This window comes from Drosophila suzukii, unplaced genomic scaffold (genome assembly GCF_043229965.1).
Source record: "Drosophila suzukii unplaced genomic scaffold, CBGP_Dsuzu_IsoJpt1.0 scf_10, whole genome shotgun sequence".
NCBI lineage: Eukaryota > Metazoa > Arthropoda > Insecta > Diptera > Drosophilidae > Drosophila > Drosophila suzukii.
In genome coordinates, this window is record NW_027255897.1 from 1,418,762 (window position 1) to 1,428,626 (window position 9,865).

The following is a 9,865-nucleotide window of genomic DNA, read 5'->3' on the forward strand; positions in this document are numbered from 1 at the left end:
CCCAAAACTGTAACTCCTACAGTTTTGATGCTAGATAGAAAATTTTAACTGAAATGTATTGTTCTCATCAATACCTATCGATTGACCTAAAAAAAAGTTTGCCACGCCCACTTAAACGCCCACAAACCGCGAAAACCTGTGACGCCCACAATTTGCATGCTAGATAAAAAATTTTAACTGAAATGTATTGGTGTCGTCAATACCTATCGATTGATCCAAAAATAATTTTGCCACGCCCACTCTAACGCCCATAACGCTTAAATCTGTCTACCGCCGGTAGGTGGCGCATTTTAATTTCGCTTTGCTGCTAGCATATCTCCATTTCCCTTTGAGTAACGGGTATCTGATAGTCGAGGTACTCGACTATAGCGTTCTTCCTTGTTATTTCTTTAAAATATTTTATTTTTTTTGATGTATCCTTTTGATTATATTGATACCTTGTTTTTAAATTTTGTCGCTCCTACCGCTCAAAACGGAAGAAAACTGCACTAAAATCGCTACCAGAACAAAGACTGCTAAGAAAATCCGTCGTTTGTTCAGGACATGGCTGCGTTTAAAAAGTTAAAAATCAATTGCCTCTGTTGCAAAGGAGAGCTGATAAATGGAGCCAAACGCGTTCACCAAAAAATGTAAGTGTTAGGGAAGGAAATCCTTAATTCAGGAAAACGGCAGATTTTATTTTTATTTAAATCAGAATCCAGTACCTCTCTACCCATAGCCAACGAATAGTAGACTAAAAATGAAACCCTTACGCCAAAGAATCTATTTTTGGACTTATTATAGGTGCAGGGGCTGCATCCTGGCACTGCTGGCAGCGCAGGCTCAATGTAGGCGTATGGTGTATACATAAATAGGCGATATTAGTCGCTGGCATCACAGTAGATAAGGAGAATCACAGCGCACACCATGATGGTTGGCTGTGCTGCTTTGTAAGACTGCCTTAAATAGATTGCTAGATATTAATCTAGCTGCGCTCTTATTTCTTTATAGGATCCTAGCTCTCTCCATAGGAACTTCTACGGTGCGTGTTACTTCTTCGAAGTTGATGGAGTTTGAGCCCATTAACAGCGAACCTACTGTGGCGCCATTGGGCTGTCATCGTCGGGTATATACGTATAAAGTAACGCAGTCCGATATTCTGGGACATGAGTGCTGGGACTATGTTAGCGTATGGTCGTGCTGGGGACGGTGCGACTCCAGCGAGATCTCCGATTGGAAGTTCCCTTATAAACGTTCGTTCCATCCGGTCTGCGTCCACGCAAAGCGGCAGCCAGTGATAGCAATCCTGAAAAACTGTCACCCTAAAGCGGAAAGGAGCGTTAGCAACTACCAGTATACGGAGGCAGTGAACTGCCACTGCCAGACGTGCTCCACACAAGATACTAGTTGTGAGGCTCCGGTTAATAACATGATGACTAGGGGCAGCAAGGCAATCATGATTGGAGCCGATACTGAAAACTTGGACTATTAAGGCGTTCTTAATAAAACAGTGTAGCTCAAAGGGGTGGCTTTATATGCAATAAAACGAATTTTATGCAAACAACTTTAGATAATGTAAAACAAAAAATCATTTTACACGGTTAAGCGCATCAAATCTGTACAAAGACTTCGTATTTCTTTCTTTCCTGCTAAAACCTTAGCCATCTACAGGAGTTTGTGACTTGAGTTTGAACTATTCTCTTGAGCTAACAGGTATAAGCAATAGAGCGACGATATGCCTAACCCAATAGCGCCACCAAATGTACACCTCCGTAGGCCAGCTGTAAAATTTAATAAAGTAAATTTACAAATACTACTTTAAGATGTAAGCCAAATCTGCCCACCTGTTGACTTGTATAGCAGTCCTGTGGCAGATCCTGCAATAACTGTGTTTATGTGGTCATCCTCCCCACGGACGAACTGCAACAACACCCCACACGCCGAATAAAGTACAGCAAGTGTACCCAACGTGTTCGCCGTGCCCGAACCTTGCTTCATAACGTGATTAATTAACCTAGTCGTTGGGTTAGTTGCAATAGTATTACGGGTGCGTCAAACATTCAGCTGTTTACTCACTGCGTTCGTCGAAGTGTTCCCGTCTGTTCGAGCGCCTTGGTGACTTTGATACCATTATAGACACCTGCCATTCCGCCGATTCCGCCTCCAATCATCACAGAAGTGCCTATTTGTGAGAAGGCCAGCTCGAAACGCCCACGCTGTTTATTGGCACCCTCGGGAAATATGAATTCTGGCTGTGCTTGCTGTAGGTATCGCGAATCATAGTTGAGATACGGCGAGACGGGAGCACTACTAAATGTTTTGGTAACAGGAGCGTAGTTTGTGGTTGCCGCTTCTTCAAATGCATCGTTATTGTCGTTTTTCATTTCAATTAAAAAAAAGACAATGCGAATAAAAATTGCGTAACCAAAAAATTTACTTGCTTAATTACCGGTCGGTGCGGGCGGTGTTGCGAATGGTTTCTTTAAAAAATCGTCACTCATTTTTGAATTTGTTTGTGGTGCTTGTCAACGGATTTTATCGCAATCAGACGCCGAATTTCATTTAGAAATCAATGCACTGTGCTCTGCTCCTAGTCGAACTTCTCTCGGGTGACGTATATATCCAAGCATGCGCGTTTCTCAACACTGTCAAAGTAAAACGTTTAGAGATTGGACAGAACACTAAAAATTGCTGTACAAAAAACTAAAAGTGGATCAGTCTTAACAAGTTTTTTAGGGACTATAGCCTCTGCACACAGCTGTTCATAAAGAAACCGCTGTTGCAGAGACAGCTGATTGACTTTAAAGGAAGCGAAACGATGGTCCTGCCAGGACGGACACCAACTTGAAGTTAGTCATTCCTTAAAAAAACCCTTTCCTTTTCCGTCAATAGTGGACGGTCCCAACCAAATAAAACCTGTCCATCAAAAAATATTCAAAATCTAATTTTAGTGTCTAAACGTACTTAAATTTTTTTTAATATTAAAAATCTTAAACACAAATTGACGGACGTTACGCTTTTTCTAGTGCTCTGCGGTAGACAGGAGCGCGTAGAGCTTGCATCCATATACCGTTTACCGCGCCAATACAAACTTGTTGAGGAGGGGAGGGCATAATAATTCTGCGTTACAGGGCTGAACATTTTGTGCTATTTTCGACCTCCATTGCCCAGCAATTTTAAGACAGGGGACAGAAGCGGAAAAAATTGAATACGGACCAGGTATTTGTCTTGTGTTTTACTTACCTACCAATTTTTATTGAATGATTCTCTTTAAAGCAAATAGAAAAATGACTTGGGCAGCGGATGCCACACAATTCCTGTTGTATTTGTGGGGGAGAACATGAAATGAAGTTTATCAATTTCTCAAAACATTGTGGTAACCCTAATTTCTCTAATCCTCTCATGCATTTCTGAATCTTCTCTTGCCATTGTTTTTGGTATGCCGAATAATCTGCCAATAGTTCTGTATTCCGAGGATGACTCAAGCTAATAGAGGGCAACAGCAATACGTTTATTCAATAGAATGGTTGGGCGAAACATTGTACTGGCCTGGTGCCAGCCCCACCATCTGCTGATATCATTTCCTGTCAACGTGGAAGGATTCCTTGAAGAGCACATCCGAATTTTGCTGCGCCCCAGTCTTCCAAAAGATTCCAATTTGTTTCTATCCTTAAATAAAAGAAAACTAAATAGTAATAATAATTGTCTGTTCTTTAGCTCATGTATGATGGGCACATGCTGTCTGCGATGTCATACTACGTTATTTGAATTCATTGTTTACTTTAGCTCGCAAATTACAATACCAAAGAACAGCTCTTGCAAACGCTTTGCAAATGGAAACACCACCGCGTTGCCTATCAAAAAATCAGAAAAATACCAAAAATACCGCCTAGTGGAAATGTGGCTTAGCCCAATCTTTTGGACAGAACGTACTTTCTTTGCGAAGACGCTTCCGTCAGGAAGTGAATTTAGGGGAGCCAATGGGTTTTTTCATTGGATCACCTTCAGAACCTCCGCTATTCCCAAAATACTGGGCTACCCTTCACAGCTTGGTAATAGCGTATTCCCACAGAGATCCATCCACTATCTACCATCCGTTGAACGGATGGCCCATAAGGCCGTTCCGAAAATTTCCCAGTTAGTTCACAATCCAAATTTTACGGACTCTTTTATGCGAAAGTTATGTCAATGTTTATTTCGGTGCAACTCTGAGTTCTTCATCTTGACAGTGAAAATTGAAACATTCACTGCGAAAAAATAAACAATAATGACAAGAAACAATCGAAAAAGAAAGGCGCAAAAGCGCAGGTTTGGTTAGATTAGATGGATCAACTGTTATCTGATGGTAGATGGTGGATCTGCTCTGTGGGAATAGGAGTTTAATTGTTGCAAATGGGAGGCGCAGAGGCAACAGAATTGGTTTGATTAGCCACAAGTCTCTAGATAAGCTGTTATCGGATGGTAGATGGTGGATGTGCCCTGTGCGAGTCTGAGTTTCACATTTGTCAAAAGTGCCAACGGTTTCGGTTAGAATCCAACGGACGGACTTTATGGGAAGGGGGTATAAGGCGTCCTTTTTCTTCTGCAAAGAACTCGTGCAGGGGTTTGACCTGTAGGTTTTGCGGTTTTTCTGGACCTTAAGGAAGTAGGAGCCGATTGCGCTCAATTCGCTTGCTAAAATACAGTACTATTGGCAGATTTTTCGTCAATAACCATGCAAAATTCACCAATCTTTTTGACATAAGCGATGGTTCAATGATGTGTGGAAGGATTTGATAAATAAATATTACCACAATGTTTTGGAGAAACTGCTACACTTCATTCCATGTTCTCCCCCCACAAATACAATAGGATCCCCTGACCAAGTAATTTTTCTACTTGCTTTGAAAAGAAGCATACAATAAAAATTGGTAACTAAATAAAACACAATACAATAACCTTCTTTCTATTCAATTTTTCCCGCTTTTGTCAGCTGTGTCAGCCATCCCTGGTTTATATTGTTAATGTTGATGCAAACCTTTAGCGGTTGCCTTTTTGAGCAACCAACGGAGACAGACAGACAGACAGGCAGACAGATAGACAGACAGACAGACAGACAGACAGACAGACAGACAGACAGACAGACAGACAGACAGACAGACAGACAGACAGACAGACAGACAGACAGACAGACAGACAGACAGACAGACAGACAGACAGACAGACAGACAGACAGACAGACAGACAGACAGACAGACAGACAGACAGACAGACAGACAGACAGACAGACAGACAGACAGACAGACAGACAGACAGACAGACAGACAGACAGACAGACAGACAGACAGACAGACAGACAGACAGACAGACAGACAGACAGACAGACAGACAGACAGACAGACAGACAGACAGACAGACAGACAGACAGACAGACAGACAGACAGACAGACAGACAGACAGACAGACAGACAGACAGACAGACAGACAGACAGACAGACAGACAGACAGACAGACAGACAGACAGACAGACAGACAGACAGACAGACAGACAGACAGACAGACAGACAGACAGACAGACAGACAGACAGACAGACAGACAGACAGACAGACAGACAGACAGACAGACAGACAGACAGACAGACAGACAGACAGACAGACAGACAGACAGACAGACAGACAGACAGACAGACAGACAGACAGACAGACAGACAGACAGACAGACAGACAGACAGACAGACAGACAGACAGACAGACAGACAGACAGACAGACAGACAGACAGACAGACAGACAGACAGACAGACAGACAGACAGACAGACAGACAGACAGACAGACAGACAGACAGACAGACAGACAGACAGACAGACAGACAGACAGACAGACAGACAGACAGACAGACAGACAGACAGACAGACAGACAGACAGACAGACAGACAGACAGACAGACAGACAGACAGACAGACAGACAGACAGACAGACAGACAGACAGACAGACAGACAGACAGACAGACAGACAGACAGACAGACAGACAGACAGACAGACAGACAGACAGACAGACAGACAGACAGACAGACAGACAGACAGACAGACAGACAGACAGACAGACAGACAGACAGACAGACAGACAGACAGACAGACAGACAGACAGACAGACAGACAGACAGACAGACAGACAGACAGACAGACAGACAGACAGACAGACAGACAGACAGACAGACAGACAGACAGACAGACAGACAGACAGACAGACAGACAGACAGACAGACAGACAGACAGACAGACAGACAGACAGACAGACAGACAGACAGACAGACAGACAGACAGACAGACAGACAGACAGACAGACAGACAGACAGACAGACAGACAGACAGACAGACAGACAGACAGACAGACAGACAGACAGACAGACAGACAGACAGACAGACAGACAGACAGACAGACAGACAGACAGACAGACAGACAGACAGACAGACAGACAGACAGACAGACAGACAGACAGACAGACAGACAGACAGACAGACAGACAGACAGACAGACAGACAGACAGACAGACAGACAGACAGACAGACAGACAGACAGACAGACAGACAGACAGACAGACAGACAGACAGACAGACAGACAGACAGACAGACAGACAGACAGACAGACAGACAGACAGACAGACAGACAGACAGACAGACAGACAGACAGACAGACAGACAGACAGACAGACAGACAGACAGACAGACAGACAGACAGACAGACAGACAGACAGACAGACAGACAGACAGACAGACAGACAGACAGACAGACAGACAGACAGACAGACAGACAGACAGACAGACAGACAGACAGACAGACAGACAGACAGACAGACAGACAGACAGACAGACAGACAGACAGACAGACAGACAGACAGACAGACAGACAGACAGACAGACAGACAGACAGACAGACAGACAGACAGACAGACAGACAGACAGACAGACAGACAGACAGACAGACAGACAGACAGACAGACAGACAGACAGACAGACAGACAGACAGACAGACAGACAGACAGACAGACAGACAGACAGACAGACAGACAGACAGACAGACAGACAGACAGACAGACAGACAGACAGACAGACAGACAGACAGACAGACAGACAGACAGACAGACAGACAGACAGACAGACAGACAGACAGACAGACAGACAGACAGACAGACAGACAGACAGACAGACAGACAGACAGACAGACAGACAGACAGACAGACAGACAGACAGACAGACAGACAGACAGACAGACAGACAGACAGACAGACAGACAGACAGACAGACAGACAGACAGACAGACAGACAGACAGACAGACAGACAGACAGACAGACAGACAGACAGACAGACAGACAGACAGACAGACAGACAGACAGACAGACAGACAGACAGACAGACAGACAGACAGACAGACAGACAGACAGACAGACAGACAGACAGACAGACAGACAGACAGACAGACAGACAGACAGACAGACAGACAGACAGACAGACAGACAGACAGACAGACAGACAGACAGACAGACAGACAGACAGACAGACAGACAGACAGACAGACAGACAGACAGACAGACAGACAGACAGACAGACAGACAGACAGACAGACAGACAGACAGACAGACAGACAGACAGACAGACAGACAGACAGACAGACAGACAGACAGACAGACAGACAGACAGACAGACAGACAGACAGACAGACAGACAGACAGACAGACAGACAGACAGACAGACAGACAGACAGACAGACAGACAGACAGACAGACAGACAGACAGACAGACAGACAGACAGACAGACAGACAGACAGACAGACAGACAGACAGACAGACAGACAGACAGACAGACAGACAGACAGACAGACAGACAGACAGACAGACAGACAGACAGACAGACAGACAGACAGACAGACAGACAGACAGACAGACAGACAGACAGACAGACAGACAGACAGACAGACAGACAGACAGACAGACAGACAGACAGACAGACAGACAGACAGACAGACAGACAGACAGACAGACAGACAGACAGACAGACAGACAGACAGACAGACAGACAGACAGACAGACAGACAGACAGACAGACAGACAGACAGACAGACAGACAGACAGACAGACAGACAGACAGACAGACAGACAGACAGACAGACAGACAGACAGACAGACAGACAGACAGACAGACAGACAGACAGACAGACAGACAGACAGACAGACAGACAGACAGACAGACAGACAGACAGACAGACAGACAGACAGACAGACAGACAGACAGACAGACAGACAGACAGACAGACAGACAGACAGACAGACAGACAGACAGACAGACAGACAGACAGACAGACAGACAGACAGACAGACAGACAGACAGACAGACAGACAGACAGACAGACAGACAGACAGACAGACAGACAGACAGACAGACAGACAGACAGACAGACAGACAGACAGACAGACAGACAGACAGACAGACAGACAGACAGACAGACAGACAGACAGACAGACAGACAGACAGACAGACAGACAGACAGACAGACAGACAGACAGACAGACAGACAGACAGACAGACAGACAGACAGACAGACAGACAGACAGACAGACAGACAGACAGACAGACAGACAGACAGACAGACAGACAGACAGACAGACAGACAGACAGACAGACAGACAGACAGACAGACAGACAGACAGACAGACAGACAGACAGACAGACAGACAGACAGACAGACAGACAGACAGACAGACAGACAGACAGACAGACAGACAGACAGACAGACAGACAGACAGACAGACAGACAGACAGACAGACAGACAGACAGACAGACAGACAGACAGACAGACAGACAGACAGACAGACAGACAGACAGACAGACAGACAGACAGACAGACAGACAGACAGACAGACAGACAGACAGACAGACAGACAGACAGACAGACAGACAGACAGACAGACAGACATGACAGACAGACAGACAGACAGACAGACAGACAGACAGACAGACAGACAGACAGACAGACAGACAGACAGACAGACAGACAGACAGACAGACAGACAGACAGACAGACAGACAGACAGACAGACAGACAGACAGACAGACAGACAGACAGACAGACAGACAGACAGACAGACAGACAGACAGACAGACAGACAGACAGACAGACAGACAGACAGACAGACAGACAGACAGACAGACAGACAGACAGACAGACAGACAGACAGACAGACAGACAGACAGACAGACAGACAGACAGACAGACAGACAGACAGACAGACAGACAGACAGACAGACAGACAGACAGACAGACAGACAGACAGACAGACAGACAGACAGACAGACAGACAGACAGACAGACAGACAGACAGACAGACAGACAGACAGACAGACAGACAGACAGACAGACAGACAGACAGACAGACAGACAGACAGACAGACAGACAGACAGACAGACAGACAGACAGACAGACAGACAGACAGACAGACAGACAGACAGACAGACAGACAGACAGACAGACAGACAGACAGACAGACAGACAGACAGACAGACAGACAGACAGACAGACAGACAGACAGACAGACAGACAGACAGACAGACAGACAGACAGACAGACAGACAGACAGACAGACAGACAGACAGACAGACAGACAGACAGACAGACAGACAGACAGACAGACAGACAGACAGACAGACAGACAGACAGACAGACAGACAGACAGACAGACAGACAGACAGACAGACAGACAGACAGACAGACAGACAGACAGACAGACAGACAGACAGACAGACAGACAGACAGACAGACAGACAGACAGACAGACAGACAGACAGACAGACAGACAGACAGACAGACAGACAGACAGACAGACAGACAGACAGACAGACAGACAGAC

General features: G+C 45.6%; 2 protein-coding genes across 4 annotated transcripts in view; one reads left to right on the forward strand and one right to left on the reverse strand.

The window, feature by feature from the left end:
- Positions 1 to 2,635, reverse strand: part of Tim23 (translocase of inner mitochondrial membrane 23) — a 171,144-nt gene extending 168,509 nt beyond the window's left edge. Inside the window, exons 1-4 of one of the 2 annotated variants that reach the window (XM_065868676.2) lie at positions 2,429 to 2,606; positions 2,056 to 2,332; positions 1,824 to 1,993; positions 1,497 to 1,760 (exon numbers count right to left, since the gene is read on the reverse strand). In XM_065868676.2, coding sequence (XP_065724748.2) covers positions 1,645 to 1,760; positions 1,824 to 1,993; positions 2,056 to 2,332; positions 2,429 to 2,480 — 615 coding nt within the window. In that variant the 5' untranslated portion in view covers positions 2,481 to 2,606 and the 3' untranslated portion in view covers positions 1,497 to 1,644. Of the gene's footprint in view, positions 1 to 1,496; positions 1,761 to 1,823; positions 1,994 to 2,055; positions 2,333 to 2,428 lie in introns of those variants that run through there. The other variant, XM_070998822.1, reaches the window with a different exon arrangement.
- LOC118879092 (thyrostimulin beta-5 subunit-like) lies at positions 452 to 2,624 on the forward strand. 2 transcript variants are annotated; one of them, XM_065868678.2, is made up of 3 exons: positions 490 to 629; positions 784 to 929; positions 991 to 2,624. In XM_065868678.2, the coding sequence occupies exons 2-3, from the start codon at positions 907 to 909 to the stop codon at positions 1,469 to 1,471; spliced, it is 504 nt and encodes a 167-aa protein (XP_065724750.1). In that variant the 5' UTR covers positions 490 to 629; positions 784 to 906; the 3' UTR covers positions 1,472 to 2,624. The 2 variants fall into 2 exon arrangements, with proteins under 2 accessions (XP_065724749.1, XP_065724750.1); XM_065868677.2 differs by lacking the exon at positions 784 to 929 and having other exon boundaries at positions 452 to 629.
- Positions 2,636 to 9,865: the final 7,230 nt, after the last annotated feature.

What these genes read in the sequence shown, in the direction of transcription:
- LOC118879092 (XM_065868677.2), top strand. Translation starts at nt 544, where the DNA reads ATGGCTGCGTTTAAAAAGTTAAAAATCAATTGCCTCTGTTGCAAAGGA. An exon ending in AAACGCGTTCACCAAAAAAT is followed by an intron (nt 630 to 990) that starts GTAAGTGTTAGG and finishes ATTTCTTTATAG; the next exon opens with GATCCTAGCTCTCTCCATAG.